This window comes from Haliotis rubra, unplaced genomic scaffold (assembly GCF_003918875.1).
Source record: "Haliotis rubra isolate DU_JTF1 unplaced genomic scaffold, ASM391887v1 Scf110, whole genome shotgun sequence".
In the NCBI taxonomy this organism is placed as follows: Eukaryota; Metazoa; Mollusca; class Gastropoda; order Lepetellida; family Haliotidae; genus Haliotis; species Haliotis rubra.
In genome coordinates, this window is record NW_025765004.1 from 501848 (window position 1) to 529490 (window position 27643).

The following is a 27643-nucleotide window of genomic DNA, read 5'->3' on the forward strand; positions in this document are numbered from 1 at the left end:
TTAGAAGGCAAGTAACCAAATTTTTATTCACATGTACTAAGTTCCATAAATGCTGAAAAAACAAGCAAGGGGCCTTTGCAAATTATGATGCACAAAAACAAAATCACATCTTGGTCCCACTGGCATAACACAGTTCTGAACATTGTGCGTAACAATCAACAATCTGGCGTACATACATGTTAGTGCAACAAGCGTAGCTTGCACTTTAGCACATGGTTCATAGTACACTATGGAACAGCAGTCTATCATACAAAACCAGAACTTGCCGCTTTTTAGGTTCTTAACACTCAGGTCCAAACCATCAATCTTTCACCAGACTACTTGTGCTGGCATCATCCCTGTTAAGACTTAGTCTTGTTTGGATGTACAAGGACGTTATCAGTGCTACACAAAGTGGCTACACTGCCTGCTGACTAGACTACTGCCGGTCTACCCCTCGTATGATACAAACTGTGGTTACATGCGTCTCGAGCAGCGACACTCACACAATATTTACTTAATCACTGCCAAACACTAAAAACACCAAGTTTCAAAGGAATCGCATTAATCTTGCATTAAAATGGACTTACATAAAAAGGTCAGTTTCAAGGAAATGTTAATCAATTTGGAAAACATGTCACAACGATGGACTGTCAGCATATTCTAACTCCGACATACACACGGGAAAGAAACGTCTTGGCAAGATAATCCACATTTGAAATAGCTGTTGATGAGGAGCTGGATATTCAGTGAACAACTAATGAAACCTTCAATGCTGAAATGGTGGCAAGTGATAGATTATCTGCAATAGACGCATGTCGCCACTAACTACAATACTGTTGATTGTCCTCTTAAAGCACGCAAATTGACCTTGTACTAAAAACTTGACTATAAAAGCTACAACCTGGGCTTGACGATACATGAACGGAATGAATGGTGGAGAGATGGAGGGCTACAATAATTATTACTGATGAAATGCTTGCACACAATCTTTCATGCGTATGAAATCCTTCTATCATCTAGGTTGACGAAAAAATAATGCATAGCTTGTGGATGATAATAAAAATGGCAGTATGAAATACATGACAAATTTGCACTTCTTTCATTAACACCAAGATGGACAATAAGTCCAGAACAAGCAAAAAGTAGTTGTAGAGTAATACGGACAGAGAAAGAGATTCATACAGACAGAGATTCAAGTCAGCAATACACCTGTAATGAAATAATTGTGTGTCCATGGCGACAGTGTAAAACGAGGGAGGGAGAGGGCATCCAACTGGTATCACTTTACAGCATTATCATCAGATTAAACATGTCCAACTCAAAAACAACTGAGTTGATAAACTTCTATGCCTTACGAACAGCACTATACAGATAAATGAAGAGCTGGAATCATGTAATCAAATAAACAATATTATAATAAATGCTGCTGTCAGTGGCTGACAGATTAGCAACTCAGACTCCATTAAATGTGTGTATGTCTTCCACGGTGGTCAGGAGAGGTGACCAGAGATGCTGTCCTCAGGACAATAGCAGAAACTGACCACTGGTCACCAAGTACATGCTCAGGCATCCACACCTGTGGACTGCAGAGAACTCTTGTTCTTCCGCACTTCCTCAATTCTCCGTTCCTGAAATCAGAGATGACACAGGTAAAAACTGTTTATTGACAATTGAGAATAATTTAGGTACTACATGAAATCATAGGTCACATGTATGTGAGTGAATGGATTTTGTACTTAAAAGAGACATCTAATTTGTAATTCAGAGCTACCATGGTTACCATTAAGTTATTTTATATCTTAGCCATGGTCTATTAGATGTCAAGGTAAATGTGCCATGCCTGTTTGCCTTTGACGACCTCAGCCCTGATCTAACCTGCACTGAAACTAGTCAGTGACCTTATTTTGCTATACAGAAAATAAGCCAATCAAATGGCTGGCTTTTTTCCCAGTGCAGGGTAGATTAAGGCCATGGTCATCATTGGTGAATGGGCATGGCACATACTCAATTGAGATCAATAACTAAGTAAATTTATTACGACTGTACGGTTTTTTGTGTCTCAGAATGTAAAGTGATGAGCCTGCAGACAGGTGCCATCAATGCAGCGTGTTTAACTATAGGTGTATTGTGTCCGTATATAGAGGATCTGGGGTATAACTACAAGTTCCTTGTGTCCAGCTGTATTTACAAGGGAGATCAGTTGGTACATACATGTTCCTGGAGTCTCTCCTGCAGAGCCTTCAGCTGCTCTTCTCGGTTTTTCAAGGCAGTCTCCATCTTCACCAGGATCTTTTCCTCTGACATCTTGCCCATGTTCTCACTGGCCTCACATACCTCCTTTATGTGGCTGGCCTGAAACATGGCACAGATACTGGTGTCATACATAGCAGGCAACAACACTAAACTGATTCATGTATACAGACCAAACCAGTCATTACATTACTTTATACAAATATATGAAGAAACCTTGTTCATTAGTTCTCCTCACACATCCTCATACAGTGTGTTATCTCCAGTCTTCTATGATAAATGGACCTGTCCACCGCCACTGCTTCAAGGAGAGTGATTGGAAAGAAACAAAGCTAAACATGAGCTTTTAATCCCAAACCTCTGAGTTACAACACTGTCTGTGCTTAGTTAGAAATAGGAGTGTTGGACACAGAAAGTCTCTTTTGAAAGAGCAATGGTGGCAAATGGGTGCAGGGTATTTATTGATACAGAATAAAGATATGATACACTTGGTATTCAAGACTGTTCAATGCACTGACAGTGTCAAAGTGATATCACAGTGTCAATCTGAAACCTTCATGCTGGTATGTGATGTGGTTGACACTGTTCACCATCATACTGCCAGCCTCACCATCAAAGATGAGAAGCTCATGCTATAAAACTACATCTTGTCAAACATTATGTCAACTAAATCTCCATTCAGTGATTTACAAAAGACTGTGAATGCCTCTTCCTTGATGAGCAGTAACATTACTTCACTACACAATCAGGACTGCAACAGATAAAGACAAAAGCAGAAGAAACTGAATGTGATCTGCAAAATGGTTTAACTCGATATATCTAAGCATCAGCACATTCATCTGTAGCCAGCGTGTAAATAATTCTGCTAAAATGTCTCCTGGCTGATCAATAACAGCTTTACACACTGTCAAGTATGTGAAACACAATACAAATCTAAAACATGCACATCACCACAATCACTTTGTACACAAAACAACAAGTGTATGGGAAGTTTGTGAAGAAAAATAAACCAAACAAGAACTACAAAAGCAAATTGATCCTAAACTCACATGGTCCTTAAGTCGTTTCAAAAGACTGTCCAACTGGGCCTGTCGGTTTTCCTCATATATTTCCATTTTCTGATTAATACGTTCCTCGAGCTCCTTGGCCATGGAGTCGCTGCGTTTACATGTCTCTTCCACCTTAGACAGCTGTGTGAATCAAGAGCAACAAAAACAAGGATAACAACTGGACTACAGAAAGTGTCAACAGAAGGTGTAGTATCCAAACACAACAGCTACTGGACAGGACACATGCAAGGGGAGGGAAGAAGGAAGGAATGGAGACGACACTGTGCCCACTCTGAGTTTTGTCTTCTTCCATTTCTATCTTCAATCTATATTGTGTTAATCATAATCCTTAAAAACATACTGGGTTTTTTTTCTGTCAAAAATGAAACTGTAAGGCATGTGTTATCATCGGTGTGCTATTGAGTTTCGTTTTCTGCTGTTATTATGAATTTTGTCTTTTGAGTTCCTGCTAACCCATAACACTAGGACAAGCAAACAAAACAAAAACTTATGAACTGAGTCTTCGACTACAACCTGTACTTACACAGTTATCATCACAGACTCATCATTCAAGTTATCATCACAGACTCATCATTCAAGTTATCATCACAGACTCATCATTCAAGTTATCATCACAGACTCATCATTAAAGTTATCATCACAGACTCATCATTACAGTTATCATCACAGACTCATCATTACAGTTATCATCACAGACTCATCATTCAAGTTATCACCACAGACTCATCATTCAAGTTATCATCACAGACTCATCATTAAAGTTATCATCACAGACTCATCATTCAAGTTATCATCACAGACTCATCATTCAAGTTATCACCACAGACTCATCATTAAAGTTATCATCAGACTCATCATGACTCATCATTAAAGTTATCATCACAGACTCACCATTAAAGTTTTTCAAAATGTATGACAACACATGCCTAGCCTCTAGTACCAATACCTTTACTTGTTTGGGTATGCTGTGTATTAGTGGATGTGGATGGTATGTCAGGGTCATAGACTTACATGTTCTCGCAGTCTCTCCTGCAGGGCTTTGATCTGCAGCTCTCTGTTCTCCTTGCTGATTTCCATAGATCGCCTCAGTTTCTCCTTGGTTTGTTTGGAGAAGCTCTCACTCTCCTCCTGCACCTTGGCGATCTTCTCCTGGGCTCGGGCACGCTCCCGGGAGATCTGCTCAAGACGCTGAGCTTCAAGAGACTGTAAGGGAAGAAAACCAATAAGGATGAGTTAGGCAAGATGATTGAACAGTGAGGGGATATCTTTACTGAATGACACTGGTTCCAAATTCAAAAGGTTAAATATTTTCAGTTCATGAGTGAGTTGGGTTTTACGCCGCTTTTAGTAATGTTCCACCAATATCACGGCTGGGGACACCAGAAATGGGCTTCACACATTTTACCCATGTCGGGAATCGAACCTGGGCCATCGGTGTGACGAGCAAAGCTTTAACCACACGGTCACCCCACCGCCCTTCAGCTCATGAAAATCAACATGAAGCACACAGACATATTTGTAGACATGATTAACATCACGGGCATCATGTAAGTGTCTTGACATTTTTACACACAAAACTACCCATGAAGTTCCGGATTAGAATACTGATCTTCAGTAACCCATGCTTGTAAGAGGCGACTAACAGGATCGGGTGGTCAGGATCGCTGACTTGGTTGACTCATGTCATCGGTTCCCAATTGCGCAGATCAATGCTCATGCTGTTGATCACTGGATTGTCTGGTCCAGACTTGATTATTTACAGACCGCCGCCATATAGCTGGAATATTGCTGAGTGCGGCGTAAAGCTAAACTCACTCACACACAAAACAATATATGAAATTTTCAAGAAAGGAAAAGCTACAGATAAACGTTTTGATAAAAGAGATTATTAAATTCATGTGTGCATCATACATATTTTATAAAACATAGTCTACCTTAATTCTGTCATAAGTCCACAAAATCAGTACGAAACACGTACTTGTAATTAAATCTTTTAAAGCAAAAGCAATGTTGGGCCAAATGCAGGAATGAAACAGGCTGTAAAGATGACTAAGAAAGAAGATACTAGCCACTCTAGGTCGTACTACCTCTCTGCGTTCCTGTGCCTTCTGCAGCTTCTTGAGGATGTCATCTTGTGTGAGGTTCTTGTCCTTGGGTGGGGTCTGGGGCTTCAGGGGGGTAGTTTCTGCTGAAGCTGGCTTGAGGATCACCTCATAGGCAAGACCACTCTTTCTTTCTTTAGCACCTTCTGAAGACAGCAAATTTACACAGGTTCTAATGACACGCATAAACTAGTAAGATGACATATTGTAAGGAAACTCTTACACTAGTGGGAATCTAGGATGATACTGGCACAGTATTTGACTCATGTTGATTTTTTTTGAAAGTTGCTAAAGTTTACTAGCATAGATAGAATCAACTCTTAATCAAGGTAAGTGGAAAAGGATAGTTGGCCTGCAATATTTTAGACCGTAAGTTCTACCTAAAACTGAACACATGCTGGCACTGCTTGCAGATTACTGGAAGAAAATGTAAATATACCCTGATTCAAATTGCCCCCAAACTGAACATAAGCCTGCTTGTCAATGATCAGTAATATTCAGGAAAGCCTTGTGACATTTCCTTGTGGGTTACCACTTTCACCACAAGGTAAACAGCAACTGAAGCAAGTCTGCTTTTCGGCTTGTGAAAATATCAATCAATTTCTAACCCTAAATACCACATACCCTATACAACTTGTATGATAAGATAAACAACTGTCTCAACAAATGTGTACACATTCCTGTTAGCTTACCCTGTTCATACATTATAGTTTCAATATTTAATGTAAAAGTTATGATTTTTAGTAATTCATCTAAAAATGTGAATAAATAATGTATTTTACCTGCAATTATATCATCAAGATGAATGTGATGAGTAGACACATTGTCACATCAAAAAGACAAAAACATGGTGGAGAATGGCATGGTGAGTGAATCAAACACACAGTGCTAAGAATCAACATCACAAACCCAGCGACTACTGTCTTGAATTAGCAGGATCTAACACAAGACACACACAATGTCAACATGATTAACAGGGAGGGAGTTATTCACACATCAGCTCTTCTTGAAAGGCACTATTCCAGAGTTAGGGAGAAAAATCAATATTTTACTTGCCAACACAATACATTGAGCCTGGGGGTGGTGGACAGACTACACAACAACTAGCAGTGTAATATGTCAGCTACATCCATCCATCAGTGCTAACAGCAGCATGGTCGTCGTTCTATAATCTTGTGCCTTTTTAAAATCAGGGCCTCCTTTCACAAAGCACAAAAAAGTGACTGTAAGTCACCAAGGTGACCTTAGTGCAATGTTAAAAAATGGGAGTTAAGGTTAACCTTAGTAAAGGTTGCATCGTGAAAGGAGCCCTGATAAATTTCTTTCTTGTTTCATGGAAAATGGAATCAAGTTCTGCAGAGTTCATTCTAGGATATACCATTCTCACTATTATGAGTTTCCATGCAGTACATAAAACTACAGATGGGCCATAGGACTGTAGTCAGTTCCTGGCCATTTCTAACTATTAACTTGCTGAACACCATGTAAAACCAGTGTGAGATTTGTTTCTATAAAGAGGCAAGCTGAAAGTTCCTAATCATCAATGTTTTACTTTGGGTTTTATCATTGATGGTGCATCAGAATCATGGAATGGCCATCATTCTAACTGAATCTTTTGTCATCTTTGTCAACGCTAAATATTTTGAGGAATTATGAGTAAAAATTGCTGTAATTTGAAGCATATTTCCTGCACGTACTAGAATTCTGGAAAAGAAAAACATACAATCTATCTGAAGACCTGCAATGCATACTGAACTGATGGTGGACTTTTCAGATAGAACTGTAATTGAATAATTTCATGCAAACAAAAAGTGTGAATGTGTTTTCCGTGGGAGTTTGGTGGTTGGCCATTCCCCCCAAATAGTGCTACCTATTATGTTGTAGCTGCTAGAAACAGAACATGTCACTAAAGGAGACTATCAGGTAGGGGTTAAACAAGTGTTAAACCAACAGTGTGCTGACAACATCGAGCATTAAAATAATTCATTATGGAAAAAATACACATACAGTCTGCAACTTGGTCCACTAGTTTGAAGCCTGGGTCAAACACTAAATCTTCTTGAAAAGATGTGGAGTTTGGGCACACAGATTGCAAATAATAAGTAAAAACAAGAGTGAAGCTATGTAAGAAATCCACAAAACGTAAGTACATGAAAATATCACTGATGGAGAAGAACCCCCTTTAACCACACATAGGAGAAAAACAGATATTCAAACCTTCCTCACTGGAATGCACAGCAATAAAACAAAGAAACAAAAGATTTTGATGGAAACTCAAAAGCGTCCAAAATAGCATGACAAAGCTTGACATTTAAGCACCAAGACATTTGGAATGATATCGATCAGTTGAAGCAAAACTGCAAAATAATGGCTTTATAAAAATACTGATTGTGAAAAAAACTCTGGTAATTGCATTGCTGGTGGAAGCAGTTTGTCAGGACAGCCATGCAGTCACATCAAATACATATCTACCTTTTCCTTTCCACAAGATAACAGCATCAAATGTGCCTCTGTGGTTTGGGTGGATCTTGTGGGCGATTGGCTTTTTGGGGGAATCGCGGAGACAGAGGAAAATACTCAGCCAGTTACACACTGGTTACCAAACGCAGCATGAATAGGAAGAAAAGTCAATGAATCAACAAGTTGGCAGACAAGAATCACATAAACAGATGATTACAGTGTAATTACATGTCACATTGCAGGAAACAGACTTCATCTGAAATAAACAGTAAAGTCGATACAAAACACAGTTCAGGAGCTCGAGATGTTTGTGTTCGTGTTATAAATATGGTGTCATATACAAAAATATATTAATCAGTACTTCGCCAGTCTGATCATGTGCAGGGTTCCTTTCTTCAAAAAGAAATAAGTACCCAATAAAACATTTACACAATGTCCAAAAACAGGTTTTAGCACATCCAGTTTCTCATATATATGCTCTAAAAAAATAGTAGGGGAACTTCATATTAATTTACAATTGAAAAATTTGGGAGATATTCTGGAGTCAATCAATGTTGATATGATAATAATGAATGTTTTTAGAGTGCACCACCATTCGCACTTCCTTATGACCCTAGTTGTTTGTACACCAATCGCTCTTGGTATATGACCCAAACACACACACACACCCCACAGCTAGAAACAAACACTAACAACTGTGTGATGCAAGATGATTGTTAAAATTAATGGTCTGCAGTGATTTATCGACCTTGAAAACCGTTAAAATCAAGAATGCCACCATGCACGTGCATAGGGCTACTGCGTTGTGTTTAGGGGTGGTGATAAAGAGAAATGGTGGTGCATTCATAAGATGTCTGTCTTTGAAATGTTTGTTGAGATTTGAATTCAAACTTGGAAAGGCTGCGGGCTTGGGCAAAGCGGTGGCTTATAACATACAATCCTGATAAAACTGAGGCAATCTTTTTCTCCTTGCAAAAGAATGTTGATGCACTAAATCTGTACTTTAACGGGGTTTGTGTCAAAACAGTTAATAATCATAAACATTTGGGATTAACATTTTCAAAAGATTGTAAATGGTCTGACCATATTGATAATATTGTAAAAATAACTTCAAAAATGATATCTTCTCTACGTAAACTCAAATTTTTATTACCACGCTCTGTATTGAATAGAATTTACGTAATGTTCATAAGACCCCATTTTGAATATGCGGCGTGTGAAGTATGGGATGGATGTGCTAAATATCAAGCAAATAAATTAGAACAACTGCAATTAGAAGCAGCAAGAATTGTTACAGGTTTACCTAAATATACTCATCATGAACATCTGTATTATGAAACTGGTTGGGAATCTTTAGCAGAACGTAGGAGAAAGCGTAAACTTTAGCCTTTTTACAAAATACAGAATAATATGGCACCATCGTACCTTATTGATCTTGTTCCTGGGGACGTAGCATCTAAATGTAGCTATAATCTTCGCGAACTCTGATGATATCTCACTTCCTTTCGCGATTAAAATTTTCCCATGATTCTTATTTTTCATCCACAATTAGAATGTGGAATGAACTTCCAGTTGAAGTGAGAAAAGCGAAGTCATTGAATTCTTTTATATCGAATATTGTTATAAAACATAAAACTGCTCCTCAATACTTTGATTCTGGACCGAGAATCACTAACATCATCCTTACAAAACTACGCTACACCTGTAGTCAGTTGAATTATGATCTATTCGTGCTGGTTTAAGAGATAACCCAAGTTGTTCTTGTGGAAATGTTTGTGAAAATTCTCATCATTACTTATTTGACTGTCAATTATATACAGTACAGAGAACTATCATGATGACTAATTTACGCAGTATTACAAATGTGGATATAACCTATGAGTTACTATTACATGGCAATGCAGATCTGACTGTTCACATAAATCAAAACAGATTTAAAATTGTTCAAACATATATTTGTCATTCAAAACGATTTTCTTAAATGTTGCAATTGTTCCTTTTTTTCCCCCATATTTCTGCTCTGTTCTTCTCTGTCCATTTTGTAGAATGAATGTAAATAATACTATGTAAATACTACGGAGAGGGTGTTCTAAGTTGTATAACTTGTACCCAATCCTTTTCTCATGAATAAAATATGTTTAAAACAAAACAAAACAAATGTTTGTTAATGCTTATGCAGCTTGTTCAGCTTGACCTGATCAAGTGAATACTAATGCATTACGTGATCGTGTCACAACTGGTTGGGCCTATTATTGTGAAGGGGTGCATCTCTGTCACTTGATTGTCAACATGTCCGAACAGCCGAGACGAAGTCGCCTTTTGACATCTCAGTGTCGAGAAATCGCCAGCAACGCCCTAACTTTCTTTAAACTTAAAAAAGAAGCTGCAGATGGTTGAATGTTTCCGATCCGGGGTTTTAGGCAGCGAGCAGCAACATTAATAACCTTCTCTGCTCCCCCTATTTAATGAAGTTAACTCGACCTGCCATTCGTGCCATTCGACCTCCCAGGTCATGCATATGTAGAGTAGGGTAACCTGAACTTTCAGAGAGTATACAACATTAAATGATGTGGTTCTTTGCCTAAGAGCTGAGTCATACACTTCAATACATTCTGAGAACCAACTGGTGCTACAAGAAAGCATTCCCATATGGTGACTAACATATTCAATAGTCCTCCATTACATATCCCTTGAGTAAAGTTGGCTGAGCTGACCTTTACATTTTCATTTACCAGTGCTCCCCAAATATAATGCAGTCATGCATTGTACAAATATATGGAACAGCAAAACAAAATCTACCCCTTGACCTAGTTATGTCTGGAATCAACCTGTGCTGCCGGTTTCCAAGATAATCTGCTGGTACTGATGACATTCCAGTGTTTCCATTTGATGCCAGCACTCTTACAATATCAGTCATGCCTGTAGGCCGTGTCCACCAGTATTTTGAACATCAAACATATCGCCATGGTAACCACCAGGTATTTCATCAAAAGAGATAATGTTGGGTTACTGAGGTAGGCAGTTAAACCATCCAGCACGTGATGACTTCCTTCAATTTGCTTCTTTCATATATCAGGGGTATATGATGCAGACAGGCCCAATATTGAGTTTGTCTAGATAAACCCTTGATATCAACTTTTTTGGGGCCTTCCTATGTCCCACCAACAAAACTTTAGCCTCTCTCTCAGTTCCTAAATCACATTATTTTCCCTTCCTCTTAGTCTTAGCCCTTTCTGCAGCAGGGATGTGATTTGACCCAACTGAAAAAGACTGAAATTTAGCCAGGTCCAGATTTTTTATCAATTGAACATGCAAAAATTAACAGACAGCACCATATGAAGAAAAAAACGCAGAAAGATAAAAAGACGGAATTCCGACTTTAGAAGGACAAATCACATTCCTGCTGCAGTGCTAAAGCCTGAAGCAAGTCTCAGGATCAGGTTCTGAATGGCCTATCTTAAAGGGAGCTCCTTTTCAGGCTTTATTTGTTTCTATTAAACATTTATATATACACATGCATGCAACATGATAGCTGTATTGCCAACAAGCCGTCACCAATATATAGGCTCAGATTCCTATTTACTGTAACTTGGTTGTTGGAAGACTGAGGGTTGCCTTTTCTCTTCCTACAATACATGTGAGCAGGGTCATGGTTCAGTGGTCATATGTCAGTGTTAAAGTATGGTAGATCCTATTATCTTTAGTAAGATCTCTTTGTGGAATTGAGTGCAGGTGAAGAAGATGATTACATGAATATTACAACCATGTAGAATCTACACAGACTGTTTCATTGCTGTGAGAGCAGTTAACTTCTACCAACATTCATCTCAATACAATATCCAATGAATGTTGAGTACATCTTCATGGAAGTAACTGTATTAATTTGAATATGATAAAGGCACCGCACTTGGCCTAGTTCTTTGACCTCTAAATCAATGATAACCTAAAAAAAAGCATTTGATATTGGATGTGGTGATAGTGGCCGAGAGATTCTGCACAATATTGCAAGGGATCATGAATTACCTGTTCAGGGTGGCACTAGTGTTCTGAACAACAAGGAGAAAACTTTGTTTTTAAGGGTAGTAGATGCAATAATTGCATGATTCGGCCATGCTGTTGCACACAGTGCTTAGTGCTGCAAGCCATTCACTCAAGAAGCTATCTGCCAGATCACGTTCGATGAACACAGAACAGGTCCAAATTAATTCAGTGTTGGAGCAATTGCACTGTGACTGGCAAACACAGACAGAGCCAAACCTATTGCCTCCCAGACCAGGAAACAGAGTGCGTGGGTTGGCGCCATCTGATTCCCTGTTGGGAGCGAGACGAGTCTCATCCACCAGTAGCCGTGATCATTCATACAGCTTATTCGGCAAGCATCGGCACATGCATGACATTACACAAAACGCTTGGCCATTATCAACCTTAAGTACACTCTGCTGACCATTTAGATATTGAAACATGTTAATGAGTGGCATCAGGTCAGCTCATATCGGTCATTGGTTAGTGGAGAGATAGCTTTATTGGCTAGTTGGGCACTGGCAGAGGGTGATTGTCTTGTATAGATCTCCAGATCAATACAATGTCTCTCTTGCTGGTATTGTTGGTATCATACAGTCTGGAGCCTTATACGTGCCTTTAACCAAGTTCCAATGCCATGGAAAACCATTTTCGAGAAGTCTAGATTCAGGAGATTGAATGCTTATATCGTAATGTCCAGCATGCCCAATGGTGACCACGCATCTCACCATGTATTAAGTCCAAGAATGTATGTCAAGGCTTGACATACAGCAGCAGCACAGTTCAAACACATTTTCAGTGCTGTTTTTACCAACTGAAACTTAATCCAATATTAAGACAATATTATAACTTATATAAGTTATGAAACTGACTTCAAATCCTCATTCTTCACGGTTGTTTTATGTCATTTTCAAAGAAGACTGAGGTTTTCAAGCTTCCAGCAAATCAATTTCATTCTGGCAGAATGCCAACTGAAAAAGCTAGTCCAACTTTTAACTACATTTTGATGAAGCCAGATCGTTTTTCCCCTGACATGTAATGAATTATTCACATGGCTGACAGTACACACACACACACAAGCCCAGCACCTTCCAAAACAGAAATGCTATTCCAATAGACACAACCAACCATTAGTTCAATTGCTTCTTTATTACACTTAGAAAGAAAAGAATATGTACACAATTTCTTTGTTTAAGAATTATCTAAGATTCTTCTTAGCATGATTTGTTGCTGAATGCTCAGGGATATTCCAACTACATGACACCTGGGACATGCAGAAAACAAGACAAGACAATCCTGTCATTGATAGTGACATGCAATCAACCAAGTCACTAAGTTTTATCACTTAATCAATTTGGTCGCCTCTTAAACTCAGTATTGGTTGATCCCAACTTAAATGTGGTATCCCAACAGATAGTGGTAAAACTCAGTTTTAAGGCACATTTCATTTGAAAAAGGCATGTTATCATGTGTTACTTTGAAGATCCACATTATCTAGTTCAGTGTGGATCCGAGGATTTAACCCCGGGGAAAGTTGGGGCCATCTATTTATCAAGGAGACCCCATGATATTACAATCTTTTTTTTGACTAACTAGCTGCAAATATGATAAAACTCAAACCTCCTTCATGATAATCACCATTCGTTTTGAAGTGTTAAACAGGTGTTACTTAAATGGTTATCCTGGTCATTACTGTCAGCTTGTCTGGAATGATAATTTTATGCTGATTACTACCATATAAACGTGACTGCTACATTCTCTGTAACTCAGTACCCACCTAGACATCCCCTAGGCCACCCCTTGAGACACTTTCTGTGGTTGTGTCTGGCTTGCCTACCAGATGAATCTGCACCACACTGCATTTCGCTGCCACAAATGTACATCCAATACTTCCAGGACAATCTTATTGATTTCACCAAGAAGATTAATTCTGCTGCCGACAACTTGCTTCCCCATGCTCACCTGACATACTCCACAACAGTCTGGATAATCATTGACGCACAGCAGCTTACCTAACACTTAACAGGGTAATTCGTTTCCGAGGACGATGATAAAGACAAGATGGATGCTTCATTGCTTTCATTAGTACATTAATATTGATGGAGGAGAGCAGGTCACAGTGACCACTCAACACCACAGGGCATGGCACTCCTTGTTCAGACTGTAGTCTTCTTTACTTCCAGTAAACCATATCTATTATATGTGTCTGTTTGTACATCTATCCCTATGAAACTGGTTGTGTCTTGTAAACTAGCATATAGTGAAACGATGTTATTAGCCATGACCTTTTCCAAATTTCCTTTCATTTTGATATATTTCAAACTGTTTGTGAGTTAATCTCGAGATCATGCTAGTTAAAAATAATTGTCGAACTTACTCTTCCCACTATTGTGAAGCATTAAGTCAACAATGTTTAATGCTGTGAGTGAGTGAGTGAGTGAGTGAGTGAGTTGGGCTTTACACCGCTTTTTTGCAATATTTCAGCAATATCACCGCGAGGAACACCAGAAATGGGCTTCACACATTGTACCCATGTGGGGAATCGAACCCGGGCCTTTGGCGTGATGAGCGAACACGTTAACCACTGTGCTACCCCACCGCCCCTTGTGCTGCGATGGAAGCAAAACACTCATGTAGCTCATGTGAGATCTGAACCGTGTGAAGTGCTCTTTCTGAAGCAACTATATGATCATTACCAATTGGAGACCAACAAACACATCAGCTGGTAAACTGTAGTTTCTTTCACATGCCATGAAGAACTTGTACCATGACAAGAACAAAGATGCATCCCTATGTATTTTAACAATACCGAAACTTCTACATTGTCAAGAGGTTAGGTGAAATTGGGTTTAACGTCGTGCTTGAGAATATTTCGCTCATATGACGACGAGCATGCGTGTGTGTATGTGCGGCTGCTTGTACTAGCCCAGACTGAAGCTGGTTTTATAGTGCTAGCCCACTGAGATACCATGCCGCAGTGAAGCATGAATACCCCACTCAGACACATTATACTGACTCCGAACCGACCAGTCTTTGTTGTACCCATTAATGCCGAGCGCCAGGCAGGGACCAACAAGTACCATATTTTAACGTCTCTTGGAATGACGCGGTCGGGGATCGAACCCGCGACCTTCCACTCTCCGGGCGGACGCTCTAACCACTACACCACGGAGGCGGTCCACATTGTCAAGAAGAAACTGTTGTCAGATAGAGTCTCTACTTAGCTTCATCATGACTCGTGTGCCCAGTACATGACGCTTCAAGGAACATATGTGACCATTCACTGTCACAATCAGATTCAGGCTCATAAGTTAATGCTGACTGTGATTGGTTACTACTGCAGGTCACCATGACAGGTTTGTCTGTACAACAAGATACAAGATGAACAATTATTCTCCCAAAGATTTATAAAGATTGAGATCATAAGACACTTCATCTTATACCAACACAACGATACATTTTCTTGCAAATTGATCTGTTGCAAGATGAATGATCTACACTCTTGACACAAAACATGACTTGCTGACTAGGAACCAGGGTCTAACTCATTCATTCTGTTATCAGTAATCAATTTCTGCAAGGCACATGTTATGTCTGCATCTTATTGATCTGCAGCAGCAGCATTATTTGTGATGATGAAGGATCCCATGAATCAAGTGCAAGGTTTAATAACAACACGGTTAGAACTATTCCAGCCATATTGGGACAGCCTGTAAACAGCCACATTTTGGACAGCCAATCCAAGAGCATGAGCAGTAACACAAGCAGAAAGGGTGCACTGACACACTGACATCAGCCAGGTTACACAAACCTCATACCTTGTGGTGGACAGAACAAGCAACACTTGGGTGCAGTGACACTATTTGCTATTGCCTAGATATAATTACTCTTGGTTAATCACATTGGTATGAGAATGACATTGTTACAGGTATTTACCTACGATTTCAAACTAAGTGCCTTTGAGCATCTGAGGAGGCCTCAGTGAAACCCAGTGTGACGTAATCTAACATTATATACATAGCCATGCACTAATTTGTAGGGCTGCAATGATTCGGTTGATTCATCAAAAATCAAATCTGACACTTTACTTTATGGATTTAATGCCAAAGTGCAGACCCTGAGAGTTAAATGAAATCTGATGTTTTCACTTGCATGGAGAATCAAAATATTAAATTCTTATATCTGATATCAGTCGAGACTCGTGTATCAATCAAGGGATAGCATTTTATGAAATGAGTGAGTTTTGTTCCACCTACTTACAGTGACTGTAGACTGCAAGCATACAATACCGTGAAAATAGCATGTCAACAAGTCCATACTGAAATGTGAAAATTAGTCCTGTACAGACAGTATCCGGTCATGTAGAGTGTTCATATTCATATGCCTGTATGTTTTAAAAATCTATTTCATAAGGTTTATTCAAGATGTCATTCACTAATTTTTTTTACATTATAATACACATTATAATGTCTAGATAAACCACGAAGGAAGCAAAAAATGCAGCGATTTTTTTCCCATTTGTAATATGTCATAATATCCCCTTACTTTTTTCTTCTATATTTTCATTTTTACGAAAATTATTATAAAAAGGTATCTGAAATAATATGTATGGGTGGTTATTTCCCGATAACTGGATAAGAAGACTCGTACTCCGTACTCGTATAGTACGCCATTACTGCCAAAAATCGTGGCAATCGCATGTAGTAAAATGTGAAAAGAGTCAAATACATTTGTGACCAATTTGTGTTATTCCGGACAAGCCGAATAGCGTAGGTCACGGAAAGAGGCGAGTAGTTACGAATGGAGTCAAATAGTTTCCTTGTGATTATCGAATTTCATTATTAGTTCCGGGATTATAAAATTATCTTTTTACTGATATTTGTTAACGACATAAGAAACTTACTCAAGAATAAGTGAATCATATGTTAGGTTCCTAAAATTATATACCATTTTGATGCGCCTACTGCCAGGCCGGTTTACCGGCCTGTGGTGCTGAATGGGTTAACTAAGGTAATGAAATTACTGTCTTCCTTTCATTTGAAACAATGCCACTGGCCACTGTCAGCACACAGATGTGATTGACCAATATACATTCTCAAAACTATTAATGTATAATGATATAAAGGAAATACACATCGTATTCGTATTTTTAACATCACGAAAATAACCGATCATGATCACGGAAGTTGCTGATCGCACCGGGTGAACCGGTCGCGAAAAGTGTACCGCAATATATCGTATTGTGAAGTTCGAATTGTGATATACCCGTTAACCGGTATTATCGCCCAACCCTACTACCTACCCTAAATTTTAAAGAGGTGTAATCGGAACGACATTTTTTTGTTTGGCCTTTGTTGTATGACTCTTGCATGTCAATATATTATTTTTGTGACAGAAATGGCAAAATAACAGGAAGATTGTCAGTTACTGATTGGTTGACCTAATGTGCCTGATCCAAAATTACCATTAATACCATTTGGTCACCCCCGATGATACGCCATTGTTTTGAGTGGGCACAATACACAAGTGAGTGAGTGTGAGCGAGAGAAGTGAATGAATGAATATGGTTTTACGCAATATTCCGCAATATCACGGCAGGGGACAACAGATATTGGCTACACAGATTGTACCCATGTGGGGAATTGAACCCGGGTCTTCAGCGTGACAAACAGACGCTCTTAACCACTAGGCTACCCCACAATACACGAAATAGCCGGTATGCTATGCACATGCAAAATATGGTCTTACATGGCCTTTATGCCGTTTATGTACAGCCTGTGCGTACGTGCGTGCTTGCGTGTCATCCATTGACCCAAAGACCAGCTTTATGGCAAGAGATGACTGTACAACAAAAATGCTTTCCTATTAAAACCAGCTAAGATTACAAGCTAGATCAACGTAGTAGATATCATTCCTGGCAGAATAATAGTTCCCATAGATTTTTTAGACTTTATTTCCCAGGTAATATTTTATAGTAATGATAATACTGGTTATCAATTAAATGAATCACTGGTAGATCACCAATGATTACTATTTGTGCTAATTTTACAAGATCTGAATTTCTGTCAATATATAAATGTCTAATAACAAATAGAAGTGAAATTGTGAATCATTAAGTTCAGCAATGTTTTTTGTTGTTGCAAACTTCCACGCTTGGTTTGTTGACGTGATGCCAAGTTTTTAACTACGCATTACATATGAAATGGTACTACACATAAAAACTAACTGCACACTTGCTGATACTTTTTCAATGTATGTGCAAGTATACACTGTGTCACATACATAGGCAACTCGTGTCAGGGGGAACCATGCCCAATTTTGTGAATTATTTTTTTGGTGACTTTCTGCCATGCATGTTGTTTCGCATCCCAAAATGACAAGCACATGTGGAGAATGTCAAAGGATGTATGAAGGATGAAAAAACTAACTGCCCTTGGCAGCATGATTGGGAACAATCGCTATCTTGTTAAAATTTGTATTTTTGAAAGCTTTAATCAAGGTTTTACGAGATGCAGAAATGTGCGTCCAGTATGCACAGATGTGGAGAATGGACGCAGAAACCCAAAATTACTGCATCCAAAGTGACACACAAAAATAAAAAAGACCACTCATTCATTCAATGCTCTGAAGTAATTATCTGAACATACACTACACTACACCATTTCGATACTTTTCAGGACCCTCATATTAAAAGCAAGGACCTCCACATTTATTGATGTGGGTGTAGGGGACCCCACACTTGTGTAAGTCAAGTTAAAACCCTGTTTAATGTACTGGACCCGGTTGTATCAAACTTTAATGAAGCATTAACCTGCCATTAAACGTTCATTAAGTAATGTATCATTAAATTCTTTTGTACTAACGTTTTAATGACGCTGTTGTCATTAGTGCGTCATTAACTTAATGAAGGTCTTGGGGTATCATTAGAGCGTCTAAAACTTCCTGGAAAAGTGATGTAAGTAATCGGAAACATTCTGACTATCTGCGTATGGTTATTTGTTTTTATTGTTTTCATTGAAAAAGTCAGAAATGCCGATAATTGCCTATGTCGTTCTCCTTGATTTTGCGTCTGGCATGGCGTCACGCTTCACAGAACTTTCGTATGAGTATATCAAATTTCAGTATTGTATCTGTTTTTAATTTTCTAGTTCTTGCTACGATACTCTTTCCGTGCATATTCTAAAAGTATTGAGCTCATGTATGCTATGAAAAGACAAACTGATGTCCAAAAACTTGAGAAAATGCTGCTCAGATTTTTGCTTTGTTTACTTTTCCAGCAAGAGCTGTGTTATGAGCACAACACTCCGTTTTCACACCCAATGTTTCGGAATTGTGGGAAATATTTAGGAGAATCCCTGATTTTAATGAAAATATTTACATTAGGACGTCATTAAATAATGATACGCTAATAAGTGTTTGATACAACTGTTTTTAACGTTGCCATTAACTAATGATGCATTAAGGATTTAATGGATCATTAGGGTTTAATGTTGACATTAGTTAATGAAGCAATGATACAACCGGATCCTGGTATCTAAATTCAGAAGAATTTCATAACAGAATTTTTACACTGCATCCTATGTAATAATGTTAACCTCAGTATTAAAGCCCCTTCTTATATATTAGTCCTGTAATATATAAAATTTAAGTTTCATCAGTAAAGCCCTAAATTCAGATGTAACTTTAACAGAATGAATCGGGAAATGTTTATGATATTTCCAATATTCCAATACCTATGCTGCAGAATTTGGCATGAATGTCACCGTAAATCACTCCACTTATAACTTCTTTAATACGAGACGGTTTTTATTGTTGCTAAACTAATAAAACACTTGTATGGCAGAATATCTTGGGGCAAACAAAAAAAGTATAGAAAAGAGTTGCTGGTTATTTGTGCGGAAACCTCAGAAAGTATGAAGAAACTACCAAAATCTGTATCAGCTGAAGGGTACAAAAACGTATTGAAATAGCAAATTTGTAACTCCTTTTACCAATAATCCAGCCATACTGCACATCCCTAAGAATGAACTGTCATGTGAACTGTAAACAAACATATTAAATTGTATCCATTATCAGCTGACTGAACATCTAATGCATCTCAACACATGATCCAGGTGTGAAGGAAACCCCAGGACTTGGCAGGAGGAAACTTGTACAAATGTACTACATAATTGATAGCATTATCATCACCTGAAGTCATCAGTTACAGTCTATTGAAAAACAACATCACTGAAAGGAAATCAATGCTGCCATGAGATGCCATGACTGTCATTGACACAAATGTATAGCTGTATGTGCTGGAAGGAGTGTCATAGCATGAAGCACTGGGCAAATCAATGGTGGCTATGAGTCACTCTGACATTGTCCAGGAAGACACAGTCATCGTCTCACAATCCAAACTTAACTTCAGAATCAACCATCTAAATACATGTTATTGTATGTGAGTTTAAGATGAAAAGAATGACATTTTAAGAATGAAAGGTTGCGGGTAATGAGTAGTCAATTTCATTAAAACAAACCAAAACGTTGGCAGAATCAATAAAATCAGTCAATATGTGAAAAAGATGAGCATGATGAAAATACAAAACTTTGATAAAAATAATTCACATTTATAACTGGTATAATATGTTGTAATTCACTGCCAATGTGAAGATTGTTTAACCTGCAAAATTGTTACTCATAAACTTAACAATGGTATCAATTTCGCTATAAAAAAATAATGAGTTGGTTGCTTGGCCACAGAGGCTCCGACATTTCAAACTATCACAATCAAATAAAAACATAATTTTCAAACTTGAATATCATTTTTCACAAATATCAAACTTCAGATGACAAAATATAATGAGTATATTCCGTTTTCATTATAAATGGTCCACAACGGATGGCCAGACAATCCATCCCTCGGTCTAGACATAAATAATCAGGTTTGAGAGAATGGTATGACGGATGAGTCTCACCTGTTGACATGATGTAGGCTGGATATTCTTGGCCAAGCTACAAAACACTACCAAAGGCACAGAGAGGATCTGAAATGAAATGTGAATTCCTTGAAAGACAAGCAAGTTCTGTCGTTCTGCATAGAAATACAAGGTAACGGCCATGCATGAAACATTATGTCCATGGTGAAATCATTCTTAAACTAAACACATCACACAATCTGGAAGACCTTCTCCCTGTTTTGATATAGTTATAGGCTGTGAAACACCGCCTGCTGATGTACCTGGGTTTTCAGGACTGATAATCAAACATTGGCAGTCCTTGGGATCTATGTACAGGACGTGAGACCGGTCATCCAGCTGAAGCGATCACCAAATGAGTCAACAGTTCTGATCGGTTGTGTCAGACTCAAATCATTATAATAATTCTTTAATGTATACTAGAGAAAAGCTGCAGTAGAACCCTCTGCTTGCAGCATCATTAATAATGTATTCACATGCAAGCTCAAAGGCTGAATATGGCGTTCCCTCCAAAATTTTACCCCCCTTCTGCTAAGTTCCAACACAACTATGCCCACAATTGTCTTTGGACAGTAATGCAAGTACGCAAATTCCAGTGCATGGCCATTACCAATGAAAATCAATGCAAGTTTTCACCAGGAGCCTCCATTTGGATGATGACGAGGACTTGCATCCAGGCAGTGACTCATGTGCTTGTCATGGAAGCTGCAAGGTTATCTGGTACCGGCCAGAGAACAAGATAAAACACATTCTTGCCTAATAGATTCCTGTGTAGTAGCTGGGGGCTTCAGTGAACGTGCAGAATATTGCAAGTATTGATTTGTCACAGCAGTGCTGATGGCACCAAGCAAGATGGGGGGGCTGTGGGTGGCAGGCCAATAAATGGCCTGGTTTAGGGATCTACCAGACTCCAAACAATTTTCACAAGGCAATGAAGAAAAGGATCAACAACAAAATAAAAATCTGCTTAATTTGATACTTGGCTCCAATGCGCGCAATGAGATGGCTCAAAATAAAGCATTGCAATGTTCTAAGCATAACCACTGTAAAAAAGACACATGTTCATTTTTAATTTTCCCAAATAAAATGCAGATACAGGTTGCAATGACCTTGCATCTCTAAGAGCAATGCTCTGGCAGTGACAAGTGACAGACAGACAGACAGTGCTCAGACATTCATGTTTATAGTACCATTTGAGTTATCTGAAAATTGCCACAATTTAATGGACAAATATTTTCAAAGAATACATGTGTGAAAAAAGCCCTAACAACATGATTAACATCTCTCAGTGTCTTGTCTGCCCTTCTGGACTTCAGACTAAGTCAATTACTGCTACTGAACTGGTAAAACCAGCTTCATGATCAAAACAAACATATGTTAAACAGTATTACTGACTGACTGACTGACGAGCAACATCACGGCTGGGGACACCAGAAATGGGCTTCACACATTGTACCCATGTGGGGTTAAACAGTATTAGTACTATTATCTGCATGTAAAAGATCCTGACAACATTCATAAAAACTATAACATAGTTATAACACTAATGTTAATGGTCAGTCCTGTGATACATGTGGCAGAAATAAAATGAAATAAATAAATAACATGATGATGATAGAAGTCTTAAAACGGTGCTATGGTTATTTTCACAAACTGACAGTGCCAATAACTTTCCATCAAAAACATCCCAAAGTACAACTTGACACCATGTCTGATGTCAGTCTGTAGAAATAGTGCATGGCCTGAGCTGAATCACATTTACAATAGTTTATTTCATACTTTGGGAAAAATAGAAAACAAATTAGACATCACTGCACTTAGAGTGAGTGAGCGAGCAAGTTTAGCTTTACGCCGCACTCAGCAATATTCCAGCGGCCTGTAAATAATCGAATATGGACCAGACAATCCAGTGATCAACAGCATGAGCATCGATCTGTGCAATGGGGAACCGATGACATGTGCCAACCAAGTAAGCAAGCCTGACCACCCGATCCCGCTCGTCGCCTCTTACGACAAGCATGGGTTACTGAAGATCAATATTCTAACCCGGACCTTCATGGGTAAGTAACGCTTAGAACGCTCTGTAGACATGGTGGATCGCTGCTCCATGAAATTGCACATGCTTAGGAGAAAAGTAACAACTCAATATGCACACAAGTGTAAACAAGTGAGTGCTATTATAATATCATTATTAGCAATAATAATGATGGACAATCATGCTAATTAACTGTAAAACCCAACTTCACGCTGAACACACAAGCACTGAAGCAGGGATCATTTTGGATATTATATGATTATAGTCCGTCAACTTAACTTTTGGCACCGTTTTTCACAATTTACATAAAACTCCTGAATATTTTAAAACGCTACTCTGATCATATGGTAATTGTATACTGTGACCTAACAAGATATCGATTTTAGTAATTCTAAAACGATTATTAAAGATTTTGCCTTTAAACCTGTCATAAAATATATGTAAAACTGTAGAGAGTTTTACGAGGGGTTAACGCACGTGATGGAAAAGCCAACAACATTGTAAAATGTGTCAGCGTGATATGTATATGCACGGGTATTTAGGTTAGCACGCTCAAGTGATGTCAAAGATCGTCAACACACAGGTTGTGGTAAACACGATGTTGTACAAAGATGACCAGTAAATCATCAAAAGAGTTTTTTTCAAGCGCAAGGCAAAGCGAAAAAAACCCTCTCTTTTTTCAATTGAGTGTTTCTCCAAAAGACACTTAATGCCACCAAGATCTGCAAAAGAACATAGCAAAGAGTTATTTCCCATGACATTATTTCAGAGACTGACAATGACAATTGACATGACAGTTAAATCGGGGACCGTCTCAAAACATGCAAAGAAAAGATAGCTTGATGAATTCGATAGAAGGGTTGTGACGGACTTCATGCGTCGGTTAAATCGATCCAGTGAGTCCATATCGTCAAGCAAACTGAAGAAAATATTGTTCAAAAGAAGACCATGACATCAATGTATCAAAGCATACCATATGCAAGCTGATGCTCAAATTTGGATCTTGATACAAGAGATTGAGCAACCAGTATTTAAAGACTTCAATAAATCTACTTGTTTAAAATGGATTTGTGATGATTATACAGTCTCTTTAGATTTGCTTGCAGGCGTAACAATGTAAACAAGATGCACGCGTGTCACACCAAGTTGTTTGCTGTTCCATCGTATCATTTTACTCCTTGTATAACTACATCTATTTTTCATATTTTTATAAGATGGCTTCTTAAGAAGAAGCTTTAATAATTGACATGAAATTATGAAATTTAAACCTTAGATACAGTCCGTTTGAGTCAGAAACGGACCGATGAATTGCAAATTTTATCATTGTACAAAATTGCCACATAAATATAAATAGTACACATGTTTATCATTTACTAATACCTAATTTCTTATATTTGAAAATTTTCCGGACTCCACCAAAAAAGTTGTTTAAATATCTGTCGCGGCGGGGTGAAACCGCAGAAACGGAACAGCCAGTCATGGCGGGGGACATCTCAAAATCTATTCCAGGACACCTGTCGGTTCCTCGTCTGTCGTAGGGTCAGAGTCACGAATTAAAGGGATGACAAGTGGTGCCACAGTAACCTTGTTCAATGACGTTAGCTACCTTCTTGACACAGTTTTGCCACGTTTCAGTTGTGATTTTGTTAAGGGATTCCTTAACCAAAACCTCTACGTCACGAAATCTAAATGTTGTGTTTGATCTGGCAACATCTCCTTTGACAATACCCCATATCATTTCAATGGGGTTAAGGTCACAGTGATAGGGTGGAAGTTGCAGAATATCGGGACCCTTACTTTTTATGTAACTGTCAACTTTGTAGAAAGGTTCACCTTTGTGGGTTTTTATGATCTCATATAGCTGAGGCTTCGTTGCCTTTGAAGGCCGTGCGATCTGAAATTTGTCGAGCCATGATATCATATCACCTTTTCGATGTCGGGGTCCTGCATGCTGTGGTATGGGGCATTGTCCATTACAATAAAAGACTTCTCTGGTAGAAGTGGTACCAACTTGTTTTTAACCCAATCGAGGAAAACCGCACCATTCATCTCAGAATGGTAGTCTCTGTTATCGGTGGACTTTGCCCTGAGTACCAAGTCGCAGCCTGGGAGAAAGCCTTTGCTGGAGCAACCAGCATGGAGAATGATTAGTCTCTCTCCTTTCCCTAGAGGCAGCTTTCTACGTGACCCCTTATCACCCCCATCGGGTACCCACTGACTGCTGGCAGTGTGCGAGGCATTGATCCAGGTCTCGTCCAAGTACACTGGCTCGAACTCTTCCTCGCACTTCTTCTATATAACCCTGAGAAAATTATTTCTCAAGCGAACGATATCAGGGCGTTCACAGAGTAATGACCTATTCTCCCCCCGAAATTTTCTTATCACGATACCTGAAAGAGTGTACGAGTCGTCAGAGTGTGTACTTTGATACTCTGAGGTTGTAGTTCTTGCTTCAAATGCTGTTTTAAAATTTTCAGCGACAGGTATTTGTTTTCAGAATAGAGCTTGTTGATAGACTGCCTTAAGTTACAAGGTTCTTTTGAAAGTTGTCCAAATGTTTTAATTTGTGTGATTTTGACACGACCCCTACCTGCTTCGCATCACCCTCACAATGTTCGTGTTCCAGAACATTTGTCAGTACCCTTGCTGATTTTCCTAAAGCTTTTGCTGCCCGCTTACGGAATAAATTAATGGCATAAAATGGTTTGCCCCTTTCAGATTCAGCACGGAAAAAATCGTACACTTTAATCATCAACTGTTTCACGTCAGCATTGAACTTTATTTTTCATCAGGCATGTGTATCCCGTGCATGACGAGATAGTGGCTGTTCCGTTTCTGCGGTTTCACCCCGCCACGACAGATAACAACTTTTGCCTATTCAATGAAGATAATTTCTTAAACAACTTTTTTGGTGGAGTCCGGAAAATTTTCAAATATAAGAAAGCTGTTGGGTATTAGTAAATGATAAAAATGTGTACTATTTATATTTATGTGGCAATTTTGTACAATGATAAAATTTGCAATTCATCGGTTCGTTTCTGACTCAAACGGACTGTAGGTCATAAGATATAAAGAGCGTATGCCTAAAAACATTTTGAAGGCATTTTTGGTTAAAAGGTAAATTGCAAAAAAACAGGGTGCCAAAAGTTCAGTTGACAGACAATAGGGCCCATGCAGATAGATGTAAGTGGGCCTTGTGCCCTAGCACCCTGACAGGCTTCCCTTAGGAAAATTTGGAATGAAATGGTGACATCCAAGGTTGTGAATTTTTTTATCCACCAGTCTTTTCTGCAGGTTTTGTGACTTTCTTTTTCGTTTTTCCTCATCTTCCATGATGATTCGCTGTCACCAGCATGTGAGCCGGATACATTTGCAAAAAAACTTATAGAGGAGAAATGTGAGGTAAAAATGCATCACATCAGACAACTTCCACCATATTCTAATATTTGAAAACATAATGCGGGACATACTTCCTCAGCAACCAAAGGGTCAGGTTCAGTGTGTGAGTTTAGTTTTTTACTCCACGCTCAGCTATATTCCAGCTATATGGCAGCGGTCTGTAAATAATCAAGCCTGGACCAGACAATCCAGTGATCAACAGCATGAGCATTGATCTATGCAATTGGGATGGGTCAGGTTTTAGGCACTTATAGTCTGCAGTGAAAACGTACTGATGAATTTCACTTTAAACAAAAAAGTAAACCAAATAAAGTGAAATGAAGATTGCGAATATGCTAGGTTGGTGTTCAGTGTCATGCATGTGTACCAAAATCACATGTACGAGCATTTGACACCCAAAATACCCTGTCAACTATTAACATCAACAATTTAACTTCTGGTTTTAACTGTATGTTGTGATTAATGTTTTTCATCTATTTTATATTTTTGTTACATTAAACCGAAGGAAAATGGACACTTTGATAACACATGCCTTACTTTAGTTTGTTCTAAGTCATAATTGTTGGAAATTTGACAATAATATGTCAACATTCAGTTTTACAATATGGTGAGCATGGGCAATTGTTGGGAACTTCAATCTGTAAAACATATCTGACTATAACGATCAGTTTTAACAAAGTGCTACACACTGGAATATCTTAAATATATTCATTAAACTAAAGTAACGCATTATTGGACTATATCAATACTGATCAAAACATTAAGCTAGTCCATCAATAACCACAGTAAAACAAAAAAACCAATGCATTTTCTGGAACAGTATTGTTTTCCTGTCTCTATTTACAGTGATTGAAAGTGGTGAAAATATCATGGTATTGTCAGATGTTGGATCAGATTAGGGGTGTATCTGTAAGTGTACAGGTATCAGTCAAAAGTCTTTACTGTATGGAAAGCTGTATGAAAAAAATAAACATCAACAAAATTCACCGACTGATTCTGACTAAGTCTCCTGAATACTTTGCAGATTTTGAAAGAAATGAAACGGTAAATAAGATGACTGCCATGGTCACGAATGAACTTCAGTTTGGACACATGTGACCACAAAACTGACACTATGTGTGTCGCATATGTACCTTGTACATCAAGGAAAAGAAAAGAATATCTAAAAGCATTACACGTTGAAGAGAAAAAAGAACAAACCTCTGGATTAAACGGTAACGACCTGACAGAATGTTCCAACTAAACTCCGCGCTACTTATGTGTGACGTCACTTCTGGTAGAAACGATTGGCTGTTAGGACTGTGAACGGTTTATTGATTGGCTCTCTGTTTGTTTTTCTTTCATTTCATTGGTCGTTTGAGTTGAACC

At 38.5% G+C, this 27643-nt stretch overlaps 1 protein-coding gene across 7 annotated transcripts; it reads right to left on the bottom strand.

Moving 5' to 3' along the window:
• Positions 1 to 27558, bottom strand: LOC124286010 (stathmin-like). 7 transcript variants are annotated; one of them, XM_046722338.1, is made up of 8 exons: positions 27476 to 27558; positions 20842 to 20910; positions 7877 to 7996; positions 5372 to 5550; positions 4314 to 4505; positions 3282 to 3422; positions 2194 to 2334; positions 1 to 1610 (listed from the first exon to the last, which is right to left on the bottom strand). In XM_046722338.1, the coding sequence occupies exons 2-8, from the start codon at positions 20849 to 20851 to the stop codon at positions 1545 to 1547; spliced, it is 849 nt and encodes a 282-aa protein (XP_046578294.1). In that variant the 5' UTR covers positions 20852 to 20910; positions 27476 to 27558; the 3' UTR covers positions 1 to 1544. The 7 variants fall into 7 exon arrangements, with proteins under 7 accessions (XP_046578294.1, XP_046578300.1, XP_046578308.1 ...); XM_046722344.1 differs by lacking the exon at positions 27476 to 27558 and adding an exon at positions 21452 to 21519; XM_046722352.1 differs by lacking the exon at positions 27476 to 27558 and adding an exon at positions 21105 to 21242 and having other exon boundaries at positions 5390 to 5550.
• Between the last annotated feature and the right edge of the window lie 85 nt (positions 27559 to 27643).

Coding starts and splice junctions, on each gene's coding strand:
- LOC124286010 (XM_046722338.1), bottom strand. Junction 5,551..7,876: donor TATCTTGTGGAAAGGAAAAG/GTAGATATGTAT, acceptor TGCTGTCTTCAG/AAGGTGCTAAAGAAAGAAAG. Junction 4,506..5,371: donor AGGTAGTACGACCTAGAGTG/GCTAGTATCTTC, acceptor CTTCCCTTACAG/TCTCTTGAAGCTCAGCGTCT.